The sequence below is a fragment of the Danio rerio genome, chromosome 1 (assembly GCF_049306965.1).
Source record: "Danio rerio strain Tuebingen ecotype United States chromosome 1, GRCz12tu, whole genome shotgun sequence".
Classification (NCBI taxonomy): Eukaryota; Metazoa; Chordata; class Actinopteri; order Cypriniformes; family Danionidae; genus Danio; species Danio rerio.
Genome location: NC_133176.1, coordinates 55,875,636 through 55,899,211, shown reverse-complemented (window position 1 = coordinate 55,899,211; position 23,576 = coordinate 55,875,636). Strand labels below are relative to the sequence as shown.

Sequence of the window (23,576 nt, the reverse complement as noted above, 5' to 3'; positions counted from 1 at the left end):
TTTGCAGTGTAGAAACAAAGTATGGGGCAGCACAGTGGCTAGCACTGGTCCAAGATCACTGGTTCAAGTCCCGGCTGGACCAGTTGGGGTTTCTTTGTGGAGTTTGCATGTTCTCCCCGTGTTGGCGTGGGTTTTGTCCTGGGGCTCTGGTTTCCCCCGCAGTCCAAACACATGCGCTATAGGTGAATTGAATAAACTAAATAATAGTGCTCTGATTGGGCATCGTGATTGTCCAAACACTTCAAGCATGTGTCAGAAACATAATATATTGTAATAAAAATTGGATTTGGCTTCCACTGCTTTTAATACCAAAGTTATTACTGTAAGTGAGCTTTAATGTATCAGTTTAAGTCAGAGTCAAACTCTAACAATGCAGATGATCAAGCAAATCAATCAGAACCAGTTTTGCAAGGTATAATTGAGCAAAACATTTTACAGTTGTATGTTTTTTATTGTATAACTCCAGGAACACACAGCGCCTCAAGCTGTGAGACAACACTGCAAATTACTGATAGCTAGCATTCTTTCTCAACACTCTAGAAAAAGTTGGGTTGTTGTAACACAGCAATGGGTCAGATAAGCAAAACACAACTGTTGAGTTAAGGCTGGGTTGTCATGAATCAATTTTGCATCAAATTAGGATTAATTAAAAATTGGATTATTTTTACAATAACTATCATTTTAAAAAGTATCTGGGTGGCATCATGATAATATTTAAAATGATGCAGATTTGCAGAATATTAGGACTAAGGGCCCAGGGGAATTAGCAGCCCCCGACCAAAGCCAAGAAGCCAATATTAATCATAAAGCTCTTTTATATTTATATATAATTTTCTATCATATGTTGTAAAATCTGTCTAAAACTGTTAAGACTTTAAGATTATTACTTCTTTTCAAAACAGAGGCCCCCCATGAATAATGGAACATTCCGTCTATACTGCACATGCGCAATGTTTTGTAGTGTAGAAATAAAGTATGGGGGCGGCACAGTGGCTAGAACTATCGCCTCACAGCAAGAAGGTCACTGGTTCAAGTCCCAGCTGGACCGGTTGGGGTTTCTGTGTGGAGTTTGCATGTTCTCCCCATGTTCGAGTTGGTTTCCCCCACAAGTCCAACCAGTGATGAAGGGCATCCGCTGCGTAAGACATTTGCTGTATAAGTTGCCGGTTCATTCCACTGTGGCGACCCTAGATTAATAAAGGGAATTAGCCGAAAAGAAAATTATTAAATGATGGGCGGTTATCTGCGTTAACGTGCTGCGTTAACATAGACTCTTATCGCGCGATTAGAAAAAATATCGCCGTTAATCTATTGCCAAAGATGGGTTGGGAGCTGCGTCTATTCTACAAAAAAGGAGTAAGGATTGGTGAGAGTGTTAAGGAATTTATTAAACCACGCTCATGTAGGCCTACAGTTCAAAATTCATGTTCAACTAAATAAACAGTTAGTAAACACAAGTACATCTGGTTGAACATCATTTATTTTCAACACTAATTATCATAGTAGAACAGTTTCTCAAGCAGTTTGTGATGCATTTTGGAAAAAGGAGATGAGCCCCTGGTCTAATGCACCATCTAGCTTGAGAAACCCGTTCTCAAAGACTTACTATTTGGGTAGCACACATATTCTGAACGCCTTCAGCAGAAGTCAGTTGAGTCTATTTAATCTAGATGGATTCCAAGATTAATCTAGATTAAAACATATCTATGCCTATCTATATTATATATATATATATATATATATATATATATATATATATATATATATATATATATATATATATATATATATATATATATATATATTATATTTAAGTAATATCAGCACCCGTACAGCCTCTTTACCTTTTAAGTATTACTCCGCCCACATACAGCCAGCAAAAAGCAGACACTACAGATCTAAAGTTTAAAAGATGCTAGCTCAGCTGTTTAATTGTCAGCTTATGATTTGAATCCAACATGGAAGAAAGTAGTTCCTCATACAAAAGGGTTTTTGAGACTCTCCATGTTTGATTTTGTTTTTATATACACAATTAGGCCGTCAAACTGTTGTATAAACGCAATATCACACTAGTAGCAGTGCGATATGGCTGTATATCGGCACTGGTGGGTGCACTAAAGCACTTCGCCTGCAGCCTCGTGCCAACACACGCCTCCCACAAGTGCCGATATACAGCCATATCACATTGCTAAGAGTTTTATATTACTCATATATATATATATATAGTAAAATATATTTACTATAATCATGGCAAAGATAAAAGTAATCAGTTATTAGAAATAAGTTATTAAAACTATTATGAATAAAAATGTGTTGGAAAAAATATTCTAATATTTCTAATATTCTCTATTCTAATATTCTAATATTTTATATATATATAAACTGTATATACACACACGCACACACACATAATTTTTAACATGCAAAAATGCTAAGGCCAACATACCTTGAATTGCCTAGAACCCCCAAATCACTAAAACGCCCTTTATTTGAAGATTTGAGCTTTGTAACTTTGCAGATCATTTGCATAAACAGTTAACACTAAAATAAAATGAAAACACGAAGCATCACATGGGCTCTTTAACTTTTTACATTTAAAGAGTCAAATCTAAATTGAGTATATTCAGTGATATTGTGAATTAAACATCATCTTAAAAAGCCGAATCTGACCTGTTGTTTTCTAACCACACAGTTGGAGAAGGACACAATGACACTGATTTGACTGGGGCAATGTAACATTGTGCCTTTTGTGTCTTCAGTCATGTGATCAGCACTTTCATCCTGTTTTTCAGGCAGATCACCTCTTTGAGCTCATGAAGTCTGTATGGCTGCCAAAAGTGAATAATTCTACCCTCCTGCCCTAGTATCCACTGCCAGGATTGTGGAGCTGAGCCTCAGGGGTGACTCTGCGCTGTTGACACAGAGAATGAGCGCAAGTGAGACAGCGAACGAGAGATAAACAAAGCATCCGAACACAAAATGTCTTTGCAAAGGAAACCACAACTCTTGAGCTGAGAAAGGAAGCTACAAAATTGAGACTGTGGTAAACACTGCAGACATGTGACTGGAGGCGTTTACATTTGTACGGCTTAAAGGGGCAGCTCACCCACAAATGAAAACTTATTCACAATCCACTTGTTTCAAGCTTATGCGCATCTCTTTGTGTATTGAACAGACAAACACATTTCAGATATTTGTATCCAGTTGATTGCACTCTTATATTGACTCATTTTAATCAATGAGTTGTTTGGTTTGGGTACAATCCTTCTTAAACTTTACTTTTCAGTTTGAAACAGCTTAACGGTAAATGCTGAATATATTTTGTTATTATACTTGTACTTATCTTACAATATAACTGTGAAAAATCACAACGATGGTGGTTCTCTCAACACTCTAGTACCCATGTTTGTTTTTTAGCATTTGTTGTCAAGCAATGTCACGTCTGGACACATCCCAGCAAGCATTTTTGGTTTTTAAAAGATGTCTAATAGACGTCTAAACACAGTCGTCTTGGCTAAAACAAAGCTTAACTTGAGCTATCAGTGAAAATCTAATTGAAATGAATGACTACACATATAAAATCTGTCTGATCAGTCTATTTGACAACTAGTTTAGTCTTGGGCTATTCTTAAGATGAGATGCCTTGTTTTAGATAAGCTGTCTACGTTTAGATGTCTATAAGACGTCTATTAAACACAAAATATTTAGCTTTGTTTGTTTTCTTATCATCTGTTGTCAAGCAATGCCAACACGTCTAGACACATCCCAGCAAGCAAATTTTGTTTTTAAAAGATGTCATCTAATAAACATAGACATCTTGGCTAAAACAAGGCTAAATTTGGGCTGTCAGTGAAAATCTAATAGACGTCTAAGAATAGACCTAAACTAGACTACTCATCAAATAAACAGAAATTAATGACTACACAAATAAAGTCTGTCTAATCTGTCTATTTGTCGACTAGTCTAGTATTGGGCTATTCTAAGATGAGATGGCTTGTTTTAGCCAAGCTGTCTACGTTTAGATGTCTATTAGACGTCTATTAAACACAAAATATTTAGCTTTGTTTGTTTTATCATCTGTTGTCAATCAATGCCAACACATCTGGACACATCCCAGCAAGCAAATTTTTTTTTTTTAAAGATGTTTAATAGATGTCTAATAGACATCTAAACATAGTCGGCTTGGTTAAAATAAGGCTAAATTTGAGCTATCAGTTAAAATCGAATAGACATCTAAGAATAGGCCTAAACTAGACTACTCATCAAATAAACAGAAATGAATGACTACACAAATAAAGTCTGTCTAATCGGTCTATTTGGGTTGTTGTTAGATTGTATCTGGTTGCGGCCGGAAGTTAACGAGAATTATTTTTATTATAAATCAAATTTCCCATTTATTGTAATTGAATTAATGTCGGTCCGCAAGCCTAAACCCAACCACAACAGTAATGTAAAAACACAAGTTGTACCAAGTATTATTTAAGCTATCATTAAATTACACAATAAATGTTATTTTTTTTAACGCCTACTCCCACCCCAACCCTAAACTCAAACGTCACAGTACTGTAAAAATTTTAATGTTAAACAGTGTCATAAACAATTATACTATAATTTATGTACATATTGCACTTCTGGCCGGCCACGTATCTAGACTTTACCATCTATTCGACAACTACTCTAGTTTTGGGCTATTAGATGTCTATTAAAAATGGACTGACAGCCCAAGTTTAGCCTTTGTTTTGTTTTTTATCATCTGTTGTCAGTCAATGCCAACACGTCTGAACATGTCTGTGTCTTTACTGAGTCACTTATCAACTCATACCTAACAGGTAGATGAAGTATTTACTGCTTCACTTAGTTTTAATGGCACTGAGCCTGACACATAACTGTAAAGCTCTGAAGAGCTGTTACCCTTTTAAGAGCACGCGCCTCCGTTCTGTTGACTAACACTACATCCCTCAGCAGCAAAACGCTACTTTTGCAGGTGAACTGAACCACTGGTTACAACGTTTGACATAAAAATCGAGCTTTATGCTGTCGTTTGCTTCGAAAAATAGGTTTTCTGTCATCACTAAATAAATAAGGATGGCAGAAAAACAGTTTTTCAAAGCAATAGCCAACCCGAGATGGAAAAAAACGTCGATTAAAACACAGAATCACAATGACAACCGCAGAAAACGCTTGATATGCAAAAAGCATCTATTAGGACATAAAAAAGACGCAACGTGATGATCGCACGATATTCAAATGCGTTCACGCGACATGTTGCAAAAAATTCGCGCGTCCTCAGGAAAAAAATCGTTGGCGCTGCACGTTTATCTCGTGTAAAATGCTTCAAAACGATGAGAATACGCAGACTCGAACATTATTTTGCCAAAGGAAGCAAACATGTGCATTTATTTTCAGTCTCCTCTCTGCAGCTGGGCACAAAGAGTCAGTTTGTCCGATAGTAACCCCGCGAAAGGGGAGGGGGTGCGGGCGCTGGATAAATATAGACTAGTTTACCATAACATCTAGCTGTTGAATCTATTCACCTATTAAATACATTTCACTCGACGTTTCTTAACCTAAATCAATTCATCTGATGGAAAGCCTTAGCGTGATAGTCTTGTGAACTCGCTTAATCCGTCATATTCATAAACCGTGTTGCTATAATGCAAATTACACGAAGTAAAACGTATCTAAAACGCACAACGAGCTTAATACTTAATAGAAAATTATAGGTTTACAGAAAAACTGGACTTATGGTGATCTGCATTGCTGTGATGACCGATAGTAACCTCGCCTCAGAGCGCGAGCAGCAGAAACTGGGTGAAAGGGGACGTGACGTCACTCCAAGTGAACCTTCTCGACTGCTGCGTTTACATGGTGGTTATATTAACCCTAAGGCGTCTTTTGCTATTTTACAGCTGTCTATTCATCAAAAACACGCAGGTAGTTCCTGGTTTGCCATTAAAATGAAACCACCAGGACAGGTGATACAGCTAGTTAGAGCACTGGCAGTTACAGGTGACGTAATGTGATGGATGACGCTGGCTAGGAATAAAAACAACAATAAAAATTCATACAAAAGGTTGTATTCATTCATTTTCTTTTCGGCTTAGTTTCTCTATTAATCAGGGATCGCCACAGCGGAATGAACTGCTAACTTATCCAACTTATTCGGGGCTCAAACCAGCGAGCTTCTTGGTGTGAGGCGATTGTGCTACCCATTGCTGCCCCAAAAGGCTTTACTATTATTTTCAGTACTACAATACAAGACATAGTGGTTAATGTATGAAGCCTAGTATCATGAACAACATGCTTGTACCGTATTTATTAATTGTTTAACATTTAATAATGCATTATAAAAATACTTTTATATTTTATTGAATGAGTCTATTGTCAGTTTTGCAGACCTACTTTGAGGGAAAGCAGCGTATCCATGACCTGAGCACAGGGGGGAGATATTTTGTTTACATTGCTCCTACATGTGTTTGCAGTGACAGGTTTATAGTTTCAGGGAACTATTTGCCTTTTGTTCTGCGCAGTATCAGTTTTGTCATCTGTTGTGTTATCTGTAGTCGACAGATATCTATATGAAATGTATTTATTCAAAGCATAAACATGCTATCTGTTCGGCAAGTCATGGCAATATTTTAAAAATACTACTTTTTTCATTCAGCTTATTGCCTTTTTTATCAGTGGTATAAAAACATTAGTGCATCCTTTATAATAACAATAATTATAATACTCACTATATAGTAGCTTTTTCAATACACCTTTGTCTACTAAAGTCATATATTCAACCCAGGCTCATTCTGAAAACATAACTCTGTATGCATTTCTGGAGAGTGCCAAATAGATCCCAGGTTTCTTTGATGCAGTTTTTGTTTTTCAAGAATCCACCAGAGGGCGCTGTGTATGCTTTTTGAGATTTAAAATTTTCACTCGTGCCTGCTGTTCTCGCGAAAATCCACCAGAGGCCGCTGTTGACTGACCGACCGTCCTTCCTCAAATCCAACCAACAGTGTTTTCAAAAGCACAGATTGACGCCATCACCGACTTCCCTAAACCCAACCAATAGTGTTTTCAAAAGCACAGATTTACCCGATCACAGACTTCCCTAAACCCAACCAACAGTGTTTTCAAAAGCACAGATTGACGCCATCACCGACTTCCCTAAACCCAACCAATAGTGTTTTCAAAAGCACAGATTTACCTGATCACAGACTTCCCTAAACCCAACCAATAGTGTTTTCAAAAGCAATCCAGAAAAAGAAAGGCCCTTGCCTGATTTTTACCACGTTTTCAGATTTTGCCACATTCTCACCCTGTTATTTACTTCTTTATTTTTTTTTTTGTGCATTCTGTCTTTGTCTTACCTGCTTTCTGGAACCGCTCTTCGCCAGACTCAAAACCTATCTTTATGGTGAGCTCCTTTCAGTGTCTCCAGTCCACCGACATACATGATGAGCTAACTGGACAAACTGCTAACAGCTGGAAAGTCATCCACATGGAGGTAAGTTGTCAGCTGGTACTACTATAGCGAAAAGGAACACCGTCATATCGCACGGTAGTGTTCCTTTGAAAGACGAAATGCAGCCATACAAACCTCCGGCTGAAGAATGAGCCTGTGTTGCATATATTACATCAGGGGTGCCCATTCTTGTTCCTGGAGATCTTCCTTCCTGCAGAGTTCAGCTGCAACCTTGATCAAACACACCTGTCTGTAATTAGCAAGTGCCCCTTCAGATCTTAGTTCGTTTAGTTGTGTTTGATTAGGGTTAGAGCTAAAAACTGCAGGAAGGAAGATCTCCAGGACCAGGATTTAGTAGTTTGAAATTATATAATGTTAAAGAATTAATACAGAGTGAAATAAGTCTGTAAAATAACAGAAAATGGGGCGAGATGGGGGGGCCCCGTTTGATAACCTATATATATATATATAGGTTATCAAACGGGGCCCCCCATCTCGCGGAGAGGCTGGTCCGCTATGCCACTGGCTAACCGCTTACCTCCGTATGGATGGTTTTTCAGCTGTTACCGGTTTGTCCAGAGACTTGCCACGTATGTCGGCAGACTTGAGATGCAGAAAAGAGTTGACTGAAACAATGGGGTTCGAGTCTGGCGAAGAACAGTTCCAGAAAGCGGGTAAGACAAAAAAACAAGCCAAAAAAATACAACAAACAAGTAAATAAGAGAATGCGGTAAAAAATGGTAAAAATCAGCAGAGGGATATTCTTTTAACACTATAGGTTGGGTTTGGGGAAGTGGGTGAGCGGGTTAATCCAATTCTGAAAACGTAGTCCCGTGGACGTTTCTGGATACCGCAAATTATGTAGCCAGAGGTACATATGGCTGCATTTCATTTTGTAAGTGAACTCTACAGGGTGGTGTGACGCTGTTCCTTTTTGTGCATACTGGCTGACTGCTTACCTCCGTGTGGAGGGCTTTCCAATCGCCACTAGTTTGTACAGTAAGCTCGTTGTGTACGTTGGCAGACTTGAGATGCAGAAAGGAGCTGACCACAACGACAATGACCAGGTTTGAGCCCAGTGAAGAGCGGTTCCAGAAATCAGGTAAGACAAAAACAGAATAAAAAAAGTGAACAAGTAAATGAAAGGGTGTGAATGTGGTAAAATCTAAAAACGTGGTAAAAATTATACGAGGGCATTTCTTTTTCTTAATGGCTTTTGTAAATTGTTCGTTGAGTTTAAGGAAGTAAGCGGGTGTGCGGGTCAATCTGTAAAATTGGTTGGGTTCAGGGAGGAGGAGGATGGGTAAGCCGATTGGCCGGTCGCCCAGTCAATCATTCAGCCAGTCGGACAGATGGTCGTTCGACAGCGGCCTCTAGTGGGTTAACGCGAGAACAGCGTGGGTGCAAACGGCACTCGCAAGAGACATTTGAGATGCGAAAAAGTGCACAAGGCGGCCTCTTCGCGAAAACAAAAACTGCAAAAATACATACCTCCCGGGACGCATTTTGCGGTCTCGAGAAATGTCCACGGGAATACATTTTCAGAATGAGCCTGGGTTGGGTCAATCAGTGCTTTTAAAAACACTATTGGTTGGGTTTAGGAAGGGAGGAAGGTGGGTCCTAGGTTGGCTTATTGAGGTAAAAGATTGAGAAAAGCGAGCATTAAAACTGACCAATTTATTTTTTATAGTTAATTTTATTTATGGGTAACTAAAAGTCCAAAAACATAAAAGTCAGAATATTATCAAAAAAGTGCATTAACCAAAGCTTTTTTGAATGGTCTTTTGGAAAGTGTCTTTTGATTAAACACAAATCAGTCTATGTAAAAGTAATCTGTTTACTGCCATGCAAAAACCCAATATCACAATACATAATCTTGCGGTTATTCACACTTTTACCAATCATCCATTTTTAGGCTCACAATTCTCATAAAACCCCTCACACACAGCCATATCTCAGATAAGAAGAAACCAAAGTGATTTTAAAGCTGTCATAAACAGAAGTAAACCCTGCCTGTGTTTTCTGAAAGCCAAACAGCTGCTGTCAGTCAGACAGAGAGAGTCTTTCACAGGAGAACAGCTGTGCAAAAAACGCCACCACATGTGTTTGTCCTGTTCGGGTTTTTGTGAACATTATCAGGGTGGTTTGTGAAGCAGCAAAAGGTGGCTTCGGGCCCCTCGACAGGGCCGAAAATGTGCTGACGGCGTACACACATCCACCAGAGCCAACTTATTGTTTAGAGAGATACAGTACGGCCTATCAGCAGCACTCAGCATTGCTTTTGATTTATGAATATGATCCACATATAATTGACTATTCATGTTGTTTTAGCTGCAAGCATGTTCGGTATAAGCAGAAATAATGTGAAAATGATGTGTGTCATTGGGTTTTTTTAGGTCTTAAAATACTTTCTCCTGACCAAACCTAATAAGCATTTCTAGATTGGTTTTTACAGAAGACAGCGCTGTTATACAAAAAGCCTTTATAAAAAACATGCCTGATTTGAAACAGTCTGGATTTTATGGGTATTTTCAAAGCAATATAGTAGGCAATTTTCTACATTTTCTTAAAACCTTGTTTAAATATGCAAAGGTTCATTATTTTATGATGCTCTCATTTGCATATCTAGCACAAAAATCTAAACATCAGATTAGTTTTGATATATTAGACGTATTATTTCACATATTAGGTGATTTGGGGAATCTCTTATCACTCTGTAATTCAGAAAATACAGCAAAAAAAAACATAAAATATGTACATATTAATATTTTTTGTAGAATAAATTGCTGTGTGCATCCGGAAAGTATTGATGGCGCTTCATTTTTTCCACTTTTTTTTTTTTATATGTTACGGCCTCATTCTAAAATGGATTCAATTAATTTATTTCGTCAACATTCTACACACAATACCCCATAATGACAATGTGAAAAAAGAGTTTTTGAAATTTTTGCAAATTTATTAAAAATAAAAAAACATGAAAAATAACATGTACATCAGTATTCACAGCCTTTGCTCAATACTTTGTTGATGCACATTTGGCAGCGATTACAGCTTCAAATCTTTTTGAATATGATGCCACAAGCTTGGCACACCTGTCTTTGGGAATTTTTGCTATTTCCTCTTTGCAGTATCTCTCAAGGCTGGAAGGGAAGTGAAGGTGTAGTACAGCCATTTTCAGATCTCTCCAGAGATGTTCAATATGATTTAGGTCTGGGCTCTGGCTGGGCCACTCTAATTTTAAGAAATCAGAGGTATAATTAAAATATACAGACATGAACTAAAAAAGTGCAACAAAAACGTTTGGTGGTATCAAATTGTCTTGTTACTGCTTTATTATATTAAGTTCAGAGTAATTAAATGTTTTAAAATAAATCAAACTGTGAAAAGGATGATAAAATAAAGAGTTAGCAAACATCAACAGTCAGAAATAGCCATATGTTATGTTAAATTTAATAAAAATACAACTGAATTTGATTAGTTATTTACTCCATTTACTAAAACTAACACGACTTTTGATTTTAATGTGCTATGCTCATGCTAATTAGGGAAACTAAGAAACAAACATCAATAAATGCTTTTATATTTGTTATTACATCGACTTTAGTCAGTTGGGATAAGGTCAATCTGTACTTTTGAAAACACTGTCGTTGGGTTTAGGGAAAGTGGTGAGCAGGTCAATTGGTGCTTTTGAACATGGTTGGGTTTAGGGAAGGAGGAGGCTGGGTCAATTGATCAGTCACTCAGTTGGTCAGTCAGTTGACAGCAGCTTCTAGTGGATTTACGTGAGAACAGCAGGTGCGAATGGCACTCGTGAGAGTAATTTGATATCTCAAAAGTGTACACAGCGGCTTCTGGTGGATTCTTGAAAAACAAAAACTGCATAAAACGTACATCCTGGGACATATTTGGTGCTCTCCAGAAATAAATATAGAGGTACGTAAGAATGAGCCTGGGTTGATTTTGGTATAATATTTCTGAAAACAACACAGTATTTTTTGCTGGACTACAAAATGTTTCTCGATTTAAGAATTTTTAGATATTTGGACAATGATCAAGTCAAAAAAAACTAAATAAGAAAGGCATTGATTTTGCAATGTAGTGGCCACATTGACTAAAGACCTGTTTCTCGATTATTCAATATATGTCACGTGGATTTTGGGAAACGAATTGCATCATGTAAACGTGCTTCCCTAAACTCTACGTGCTGTATTTACATGTAAAGCGTGGGATCATCAATTCCCGTGAACTTCTACATGTCAACGTGTGTGTTGCTTAAACCAAACAAACAGCGCTGAACATACACTCCTGCCCGAACCTTTGATTCCCTCGAGTAAATGTTTTTGTGATGCAACAGAGTTCAGGCACATCCTGATTTTACTGATGTTTTCCAGAGTCCACATATTTTGATGATCCACAGCTAATCCTTAAACCTTATTCTTAAAAATCAAAGGCAATTTAATAAGCTGTGGAAAACAATGATGTACACTCAAATAAATAATACACACTTATTTAAAATGAGCTTAATCAACAATATTCCTGAGAGTTTTGTTAGAACTACTCAATTGTTTTATGTTAAATTCACTTAAATGTATTACGCTATCTAATAAATTGTGTGGAACCCTGAATTTTTTACAGTGTAGGAGCACTTAACTCTTATTTTAAGCTTAAAATTGACATCAACTAAAAAACTTGCTCCTTAATTCTGATTAGATGACTGGAATGTTTTTCCAGGATCAACAAAAATGTTGATTCAGGAACATGTTGCGCTTGGTAAAATCAGGTTTAGCCAGAGTTCACCATCTGTTTGTGTGGATTGCTGTTACACATTTAATCAGATAGTGATGTTAACATTTAAGATGCAGCATGTGTTCATTTCAGTAGATTTATTTCTGGGAAATCAGCCAGAGACAGAGAGACAAAGGATGGATGGATGGATAGATAGATAGATAGATAGATAGATAGATAGATAGATAGTTAGATAGATAGATAGATAGATAGATAGATAGATAGATAGATAGATAGATAGATAGATAGATAGATAGATAGATAGATAGATAGATAGATAGATAGATAGATAGATAGATAATACTCTCAGAAATAAAGGTACATGAGCTGTCATTGGGTGATACCTTTTCAAAAGATATTTGTACTTAAAGGGTTTATATTGGTATCTGAGAGGTATTACTAGTACCTAAAAAATTCAAGAGGTACATGTTTGTACTATTTAGGTACTAATATATACCCTTGAGGTATTAATAAAGAAACATTAAGTTAGAAATGTATACCTTTTGGTATAAAAAAGGTACCACCCCAATGACACCTCCTGTATCTTTATTTCTGAGAGTGTAGATAGAGATACATAGACAGATAGACGGACGCACAGACGGACAGACGGACGGACGGACAGACAGACAGACAGACAGACAGACAGATAGATAAATAGAGATGTTACTACTACTACATAATACTACTACAATAGTACTTTATTTGACGATAGGCTGAATTATTTATTATATTTAACAGTTTTACATATATGTTTACCTACAAATAATAACTATTATTGTGATTATTAATGACAGTAATATAGTAAATGTAATAATGTTAAAAAAAATCATTCATAATTTATTAAATATCAAATATTTTCCAATTTAAGTGAAAAATATTCATATTATATTTTTCTACAGGAGAAAGTTTTATTTATTTTACATTGAATAGAATAGTAAAATAATCTACTCATAATATTATAATAATTATTAATAATATGGCAACAGAACAATCCACTGTTTGTCCAATGACTAAGAATTAACCTAGTTAAGCCTTTAAATTGTACTTCAAGCTGAGTACTATCTTGCAAAACAACTAGTAAAATATTATGTACTGTCATCATGAAAAAGACAAAATAATGCATTAGAAATTAGTTATGAAAACTGTTATGTATTAAAATATCTAAAAATAAAAAAATTAACCAGCAATGGGGAAATATTTGAAAAAGAATTGAAGTTTCACAAGAGGGCTAATAATTCAGTCTTCAACTGTATATACTGTCTAAACTACTTGAAATCCCTCAGAGGAGTTGGTAAATCCACCTTTGCCAGTAGTTTCACTCGTCTTGCATAAGTCTTTATCAGCGCTGCTCATCTTGGCAGTGTAATTTCAGCCCATTTTGATCCACAGCATTGCTCAAGCTCCAGCCAATGAAGCTTAGTGTTTCTGTCATTCCTCAGATGCCCAGCTGGATTACAGTCTGGACTCTGACCGGGTCGCTTCATTATATACATCTCTCTTTGGGTTTAAACACCATTTTTTAAAAATATGCTTCACTATAGTTAAACAGTTGAGTTTAACCATTATTGAATCTATGCAGATGGTCGATGGGTCTGGTGGGAGCCCTTTTAGCTTAGCTTAGCATAATTCATTGAATCGGATTAGACCATTAGCATCTCATTAAAAAAAAGTTTTTTAAATTTTCCTTTTTAAAGATTGAATCTTTTGTAGCTATATCATGTACTAAGACAGATTGAAAACTAAAAGTTGCTATTTTAAGGTAGATAGTTCCATGATATAGCAGCAAAGTTCTTGATTATTAAGCCAGAATGAAAGTATAGATCCTATCCACTTCTATCAGCCTCGAAAATGAGTTTTACAAGTTTTCATATTTTATCTGTTTTAGCATTTGATGTAACTACAGAAGAGTCAAGCTTTAAATAGAAAACTTATCAACTCTTTGGTCATTTAAAACTGAGATCCTAATGGTCTAATCTGATTCAATTATGTATGCTAAGCTAAGCTAAAGTGCTCCTGCCAGGCCTGGAGATTGGCTGAATTATTTTAAAAAATGGTAAAAAATTGAAAAATTCAACTGTTTAGCTATAGGGGAGTTGTAAAATGAGACTATTTAAAAAAAAAGTGGAGAGTTAATTTAAGCTCCTATCTGCGTTCCCTTCAACCCAGGCTTTTCTGAAAACGTACCCCTATATACATTTCTGAAGAGCGCCAAATACATCCTAAGAGGTACGTTCTTTTTGCAGTTTTTGTTTTCACAAATCCACCAGAGGCCATGGTGTACGCCTTTTCAGACCTTAAATTTCTCACGCGAGTGCTATTCATGCCTGCTCTTCTTGTGTAAATCCACCACTTTCTGCTGTCAACTGACTGACTGATCTCCCTAAACCCAACCGATAGCACAGATTGACCTGCCCACCCACTTTCCTAAACCCAATCGAGTTTTAAAATAGCAAATCTGAAAAATAAAAGCCCAATTATACCATATTTTCAGATTTTACCATATTTTCGCCCTGTTATTTACTTGTTTGTTTTATTTTTTGGATTCTGTTTTCGTCTTACCTGCTTTCCGCAACCGTTCTTCGCCAGACTCAAACCCAATTGTCATGGTCTACTCGTCACTGCGTCGAAAGTCCGCCGATGTACATGGCGAGCTGTCCACATGGCGGTAAGCAGTCAGCTGGTAAATGCGAAAGGGAACACCATCATGCCGCCCTGTTACATTTGTTTTTAAGACTAAATGCAGCCATACATACCTCTGGCTACATAATTCACGATCTCCAGAAATGTATATAGGGCTACGTTTACATGTGTCTATGTTGGTTCCTTTGTTCATAGTCCTGTTGAGAAATGAATAAAATAAATAATGTTCTCCACCTTAGAGTTATTGCATGATCTTTTCAAAGTTTTTCTGGACATTTTGTACTCAAAAAGTCATTCTCTCTCCTGAATTGCCAAAGTATAATGCTGTCAGCACTGTTGCACGACTTTAGGGCTGGTCTTTTATTATCTCACAGAAGAGAGTCTCAAAAGTTCATTTTTTGGCTGATCTGACCATAAAAAAGCGTGGGTTAGGCAGGACTCCAGCTGAGATGTAATATACAAGCCAGCTATTGTCTCACTGCAGAGTGCAACTCAGTCGAGGTCTCTTAGGGCTAAAGTTTATAACGTTATTAACTGAAAACAATAATTATTATACAGTGAACTGTGAAATATGCTGTTGCTGGTCTAGAGAGGATAGTAGCCTACAGGGATGAGTACATATTTGGTCGGATAACATTAGGATGTGTTCAGCACATTCAGTACAGAAGTATTTGGCTTTTGAACATGTACGGTAACATTTGTACGGAAACATTTAGCATGACAAAGCCCATGTTTTCCAAAATGGGGCAGAAAAACAATCACATCCCACCTCATCACTTGTGCAAACATGCGCTATAGTTGAATTGAATAAATTTAATTGGTTAGTGTATGTGTGTGAATGAGTATAGATGTTTCCCAGTACTGGGATGCAGCTGGAATGGCATCCGCTGCGTAAAACATATGCTGGATAAGTTGGCGGTTCATTCTGCTGTGGTGATCCTTGATAATAAAAGGGACTAAGCCGAAGGAAAATGAACGAATAAACAAATAAAACATAATAAATGACTGCACATAACATTACATGAGCCCTTGTATAAAGTGAATCATATTTAATAATGTTAATTGACTAATAAGGATTGTTTTCTGCTGTGCTCTAAATAATCAAAGCTAACAAACGTATCATTAGCTGTAGCAATTACTTTATTATTAGCTATTGATATACTGATAAATAATATGGATAATAATTATGATAAATCTAAATAAACTAAATACATCAAGTGGTCCTGCTAACGTTTTTTTGACAAATGTTCAGTAATGTTACACATACAAAAAAATCAAGCGACTTCTATCAACTTTTATAATGGCCGCTATTTTATTAAGCCCGTAGTTTGGTGGTTTACTATTTCGCTGCGTCAACTGCTGATGAATCAAGGATTTAGGAAAAGGAAAATGACTGTATGCCTATAAATTCCTTATAACACCCAGGACGACTTTATAACATATGTTTTACGTCCTGAGATGATGGCGTTTATTTCTGACAATATTACAGCTGTGATTGTTGTTGATGACGAAGCAGCTGCTGCCTTGATTGTCACTGACCTTCTCCAGATCTTCAAGGTAAGAGAGTAGAGACCAAAATAGCGCACATCAATCGATTAATTCTCTCCGGACGGCCTGTGTGAGCAAACACTCATGCAGAGAGACCGTGACGAGGCTCTGTAAGTGAACTCTGTGGTTTGTATGGATGCATGGGATGGTTAATGGCACAGTACACGTGAGAGAATGAAAAAGTTTCCCCCTCAGACTCGCGAACATGGTCGCTTCCACTTCACGTAAATAGCGCCAAATCATCCATTTCATTGGTTTAAATTCAGAGGAGACGGTAATTGTTTAAAATTAAACATTTGATTTCACTGAAAAGTTAAAATCTGCATTAAAAATTAACAAATGTTTTACCTGTTTTATTTGTTACTTGTTTTTAAGTTGTTTTACTCACAGGGTCCGAGGTCCGGATTATCCAACGGGCATTATGTGGCCCTAGTGAGGTAATAAATAGCCTATAATAATAACAACAAAAACAATAATAAGTATGTTGTTGTTATTACAACAATAATAATAATATTAATAATAATTCAAGGGCGACACAGTAGCTTAGCACTGTCGCCTCACGGCAAGAAGCTGGTTTGAGTCTTTGCTGGGTCCGTTGGCATTTCTGTGTGGAGTTTGCACGTTCTCCCCGTGTTGGCGTGGTTTTCCTCCAGGGTGCTCCGGTTTCCCCCACAGTCCAAACACATGTGCTGTAGGTGAATTGAATAAACTAAATTGGCCATTGTGTATGGATGTTTCCCAGTACTGAGTTGCAGCTGGATGGGCATCCGCTGTGTAAAACATATACTGGAATAGTTGGCGGTTCATTCCGCGGTGGCAACCCTGATGAATAATGGGACTAAACGGAAGGAAAACGAATAAATGAAGTAGAATGAGTAGTGTCTAGTGATAAAAAAATGTAATGGGAGTAAAAATAAATAAAGAAGAACAAACAAACTAAAAAAACATTAACAATAATTCTTAGTAGTTTTAATGACCTGATGTATAGTGAAAATAAGAAGTAAATAATACACCTCAGCATTGTTATTTATAGACTTGAACTGGGCAAAAATAGCAATTTGCTGCACAATGTAAATCAATTATATTTTTATAGTATATTACACGTATATAATCAGAATTTTCCATGATAACAAATTATATTTCTCTCAAAATCTGCCGTTAGTAATATGACATATAAAGTTGAAGTCAGAATTATAAATGCTAAAAAGTTTGTTAATGTAAAAGAGGTTAGCAACAAAGCACTTTCTGCTTTCAAAAAAAGCCTGACTCTTTACCTCAAGAATAGTTTTTATGAATGTATAAACTCATATCTCTATGCCCAGTGGCAGTAAGGGTCATTTTTCCTGTCTTTACCGGTTCTCAGACCAGTAGCGGGTGGTTTATTCAGCAGGGAAGAGGAAGGGAGATTTCAGATATTCTGGATGTACCAGGACTAAACAGGAAGTCATATGATATGCCTTTTGCGTCATGTCAATTTTGCAATCATGACTAACATTATGAATTCCTTAATGAATAAAATGAACAATTGCTTCATGAAGAAAATAAAGCTAAATTACTCCTAAAAGTTAACATAATTAAATAGATATTTCCTTCAAAACTCGACATAAACAGTCTCTTAACAGTGCGTTTGTTCTTCGGAAGGAACAATTTGTTCTGAAATGCTTTTTTTTTTTTTTTTACCTCACGACCTTCATTGCTTTTACCGGGAAAAAAAAATCCTCCCCAATAAAAACATAAGCAATGGCGCCATCTTGTGGCAAAGTAGGCAATTTAGCGGTGTTTGTGGCTAGACTGAGCCGTTTTCAGCTCCACAGCCACAACAAACAATCGTTTAATTTGTCAGATTACGAATACATTTCATATCTCAACGTTGAATATCTGATAATCTTATCAGGTAGAGTTTGTTAGCTAAAACGTCGCCACATGTCGAGCCAGTTGTTCATGCTAATATTGGTTTGAATAAATCAAACATTGTGATTCTCAAAGAACAGGACTGACTTTAATTAATCTTTGTTAACATTCAACATCAAAACATTGTGTCCATACAAGCATTATGAGTTTGCCATATATAGCTTTAGATCAAAACATGAGGCTAAGTCAAAGCAAGTGTTAAAAGCTTGAAACCATCAATGCATTTAAAACTGGAAGCGAGCTATACTTTTTTACTGCGATTTTCTTGGATTGTCTCATAAAAGTTAACACCGTTTGCACATTATTTACAATACAGTCCATAGCACATGGTGTGAACACCATAAATACAGCACAATGAACGAATACATTCATTGGATCTTATTTACAAAACATGGGCAGAACCGAGCTTTCTGTATCAATCTATGTGAGGATACTTTTATGATAAAGCTCGTTATTGTAGTTATTTTGGATGCCTCTTTCATGCTTTACACATGATTTTACCACCTGGCTGAAGGTATGTTGACTTAGATGTGTTATTAAGTTTTACATTCAGTTAAATCACTCTATATTATTATAGACATCATTTAATACAGACAGATAAGTGATGGGTATGCTTTGAATGCACACAATGTCAATCTTAATGCATGATATATTTATATAGATATCTGTCAAAATACACATCAATCTGGATATACTTGAACTTACTATCCATGTCTGACTCTGCTGAGATGAATGAACCAAAAGCATTATGAATTTCAGCATCATTTTAGCAGTATCCAACAGCCTAGACTTTTTATCACACTAAAATTGATCAAATATGCCAAAAGCAATTTTTATACCCAAGATGATCGTGCAATATATAGATGTCTGCCAGAGGATTATAATAATAAATAATAATAATAATGTAACTGTGACTTATCTCAAATTCAAAGTGTTTTTTTGTGTGTTTATTTTTACAATTCAGACTTTTTTTTTTCTTACAGTTCAGTAAATAAGTCAGAATTTAGAGTTTTACATATATATCATTCATTTATTCATTTTCTTTTCAGCTTAGTTTCTTTATTAAACTGGGGTCGCCACAGTGGAATGAACCGCCAACTTATCCAGCATATGTTTTACGTAGCGGATGCCCTTCCAGCTGCAACCCATAACGTAGAAACACCCATACACTCTCATTCACACTCATACACTATGGACAATTTAGTTTATTCAATTCACCTATAGCGCATGTGTTTGGACCGTGTGGGAAACTGGAGCACCCGGAGGAAACTCACGCCAACATGGGGAGAACATGCAAACTCCACACAGAAATGCTAACTGATCCAGCGGAGACTTGAACCAGCGACCGCCATATATAATATACAGGGTTCATACAAAATTTTTACTACTAAACTACTTTTCCATGACTTTTCCAGGACTTTCAAGTAAATTTTCATGACCTAATATTTCATATAATGTCTACATATACGTGGTAAATGATAAAAAAAGAGATGCATGTTGAAAGTTATTACACCATATTATAAAACATCTAACTATTTAGTTTAAATTAATCTTTATATCTATGTAAAATGTATTTAGATAATGCTCACACAGCAGTAATAATGTAAGAGCATGTGTTTAACCATGGACAGAAAATAAGTAAAGACAACTAACCTATATTTAAGTATACAGACATGTTAAACTATTTTCCATGACTTTTCTAAACTTTTGGGTTTTTCAGTTTTTCCAAAACTTTTCCAGGCCTGGAAAATGCTAAGTCAAAATTCCATGACTTTTCCAGGTTTTTCATGACCGTATGAACCCTGAATATAAACACATATATAATATAAACACATACACTACGGCCAATTTAGTTTACTGAATTCACAGCACAGCATCTTTACCAGATTCGAATTTTGCTTTTACTCCGCCCCCGAAGCCCCAGCTGGCTCACTTTGGCCCAAGGTATTTGGCGGGCTGAAAAGGCTGGCCGCTGGCCCTGAGGACACCCAGCTTTGGGCTGATCAGGCCCTGGAAGAGACTGTGGAAATTTGACTGGCCCTGGCCCGCACTGGCTTGCTCTAGCCGCGACAGCGGAAAAGCAGCTATTCACACACACTACGGCCAATTTTTTTTACCCAATTCACCTATAGCGCATGTCTTTGGACTCTGGGGGAAACTTTGTGCTATAGATGAATTGGGTAAACAAAGTTGGCTGTAGTGCATGAGTATGTGTGTGAATGAGTGTGTATGGGTGTTTCCCAGCACTGGGTTGCGGCTGGAAGGGCATCCGCTGCGTAAAACATATTCTGAAATAGTTGGCGGTTCATTCAACTGTGGCGACCTCTAAAGTAGAGACTAAGCCGAAGGAAAATTAATGAATGAGATGTTAATCTGTGAAAAAAAATAAAAATGTGGACTTTAAATAAAAGTTTGGACTTTAAATTTGGAAAATTTGGACATTTAGTTTCTATTCCTTGCCACTAAAAAAATTATTCAAAGATTATTCCTTGGATTTACTAAATTCTTTTAAGTTAAGAGGTTGTAAACAATTTATTTGGGTTGAATTTAAAGAAACAAATTAAATTTAACATTATTAAGCTTAATTTGTTTGATTAAATTCAACCCATATAAATTATTAGCAACAATTTTGCAGACATCATTTTTTTCAGTGTGGATGAAACAGCTTCAATGGCAACGTGATGAGGTTTGAGCCTGCAGTTTAGCATAATATTTTGAGCATTGCAAAAAGTGTATATTGTCATGCAACAATCAGATCCAAAGTAGGATTTTTCCTTTCCTTTTTTGTTTTGGAATAGAAATATTGCAGTGTTTATTATAAACAATCTATCCATGCACATTTTTAAAATATTGATAAATGCATGTGCCCTCATCATATTTAATAAAAAAATATGCAGCATTTTGTAGCATGCTTTAAAGTTCTCCACTTGGAGGCAGTGTAACCTCATCACGCTGCAGCTTTGAGTCTCAATGCACACTTAAATGCATTTTTAGAATATGCTTTAATTCTATAATCATGCACTCTTCAGCTGAGCTGCTCTGTTGCGAACGCTTGATCTCTATTAAGACAGAGTTTCGTGGCTGGTGTGTTTTCGTCTCTGACCTCCACCAGACATTGGGATTTGGTGCTCTTCCGCTGACTGCGTCGTGGGTCCTCACCATGGAGGCTGGTGTCGACGCGGGACAGGGTGCACATGCTGCTCTGGTTGCGTGGATGGAGCCGGGTGGGACGGAGTTCCAGTTCGTCATAGCTGGACACCTGAATGAAGGGACACCACCTGAAGGCCCGCTTGAAGCCCGCGCGAAATCTGGAGGATTGGAATTAATGATTTCCTTAATGTAATTAAGTTCATCTTTTTTTTTTTTCATTAGTTTATTTATTTTAGTTTTTTTCTTTTTCATAGGATATGTTTGTTTTTAACTAATAAATTTAATTTCATTTTGAGGGGATAGTGGGAAAATAAGAAAATCAAGACAGTTTGTAATTCTTATTCTGCATTTTATACTAATATATATGGTCTTGTTAATACCAATAATAATAAAAACAAGTTAATTTAAGAATGTCGCGAATAATATTTATAATTTAATATATTTTAACATTTAATTAAATATATATTTATCTTTTATATTTTACATTTAATCAAACTTAAATTAAGTCACTCGTTCATCCTTTCATAACAATATATATATATATATATATATATATATATATATATATATATATATATATATATATATATATATATTAATATGACACAAAAATGTTATTTTTAAATATAAATAAATAATATATATATATGAATTCAGGGCTAATCTGAACCGATGGTACTTTTAATAATATTTATAGTATTTTCTAATATTTATTTGCACCATTAGTGTTATTACCTGCCATTCAGACAGCAGTAAATGATGGGGTTGTACATGGTGGAGCTCATGGCCAGCCACAGCACAGACAGATACACCTGCTGGATGGACTTCCACTTGTTCAGGCGTTTGTTCAGGCCTGTTACGATGAAATAGATGTGATACGGCAACCAGCAGAGGGCGAAAGTCACCACCACCACGATCATCATCTTCACCACCTAAGGACAGACAAAATGAGCATCAGCAGTCACAACACCAAGCATATGTGAGCAAAACAAGAGTTTCTGTCCTGGAACAAAACAGCATCAGGGAAAGCCATGGTTCAGCTCGTGTAAACATTTTGGTGGTGTGATTGTGGCCTCCATCTGCCAACTCAAAGCCATCTGCTTCCACTGTTCAGTGAACAAAAACTAAGACCGGAAAACTTATTTAATGAATACCAGAATTTGATTCAAGTAATAATTCTGCAACCTGGACTGAAAAAAGATCAGTTTCTTTATTTTTATAAAGTGAATATACCTATTGTAACTTTGAATTACTAAATTAAAACTGTTAACTTATTTTTTTATAATTATGTACAGTACATTTTATATTTAGCAAATTTTACTGTTTATAATGTAATGGGTTTACTCACTTTCGTTTAAAATAGTTAACTAAGCCCATTAAAAGCAATGAAAAGTAAAGTCAAATAATTACTTAAAAGCACTGGGTTTACTCACTTTCTTAAGCAAAATCAACTAATTGCCTTTAAAAGCATAGGGTTTACTCACTTTCAACTAATTGCTTTAAAAAGCAAAGGGTTTACTTACTTTCTTAAGGAAAGTCAACTAATCCCTTTAAAAGCACTGGGTTTACTCACTTTCAATTCAATTCAATTCAGCTTTATTTGTATAGCGCTTTTAAATTGTAGATTGTGTCAAAGCAGCTTCACATAAATGGTCATAGTAACTGGAACAGTGTGGTTCAGTAACTGGAACAGTGTGGTTCAGGTTTTAGTGTTTAAGTTCAGTTCAGTTCAGTTTAGCTCAGTTCAGTGTGATTTAATCATTACTGAGAGTTCAAACACTGAAGAGCAAATTTATCGATGCGTAGCTCTACCAATCCTGAACCATGCGAGGCAGTGGCGACAGCGGAGAGGGAAAAAAAACTTCACCTGATGGGAGTGAAGAAAAAAAACCTTGAGAGAACCAGACTCAGTTGGGCACGACCATTTTAATTTCTCCGCTGGCCAAAAGTAAAGCTTTCTTAAGCAAAGTCAGCTAATTGTTATTAAAAACACTGGGTTTACTCACTTTTAATTAATCACTTTTAAAAGCACTGGGTTTACTCTGCTTCTTAAGTAAAGTCAACCAATCACTATAAAACCACT

The 23,576-nt window shown here is 36.3% G+C and overlaps 1 protein-coding gene across 40 annotated transcripts in view; it reads right to left on the bottom strand.

Moving 5' to 3' along the window:
• Nucleotides 1–434: 434 nt before the first annotated feature.
• Nucleotides 435–23,576, bottom strand: part of tacr3l (tachykinin receptor 3-like) — a 62,711-nt gene continuing 39,569 nt past the window's right edge. For 23 of the 40 annotated variants that reach the window (XM_073945719.1, XM_073945760.1, XM_073945695.1 and 20 more), the window contains 2 exons: nt 22,229–22,425; nt 18,418–21,651 (listed from right to left, as the gene is read on the bottom strand). In XM_073945719.1, coding sequence (XP_073801820.1) covers nt 21,369–21,651; nt 22,229–22,425 — 480 coding nt within the window. In that variant the 3' untranslated portion in view covers nt 18,418–21,368. Of the gene's footprint in view, nt 1,188–2,471; nt 2,912–8,418; nt 8,504–9,146; nt 10,691–14,803; nt 14,922–14,997; nt 15,082–16,779; nt 16,882–16,975; nt 17,271–18,417; nt 21,652–22,228; nt 22,426–23,576 lie in introns of those variants that run through there. The other 17 variants (XM_073945812.1, XM_073945819.1, XM_073945801.1 and 14 more) reach the window with 13 other exon arrangements.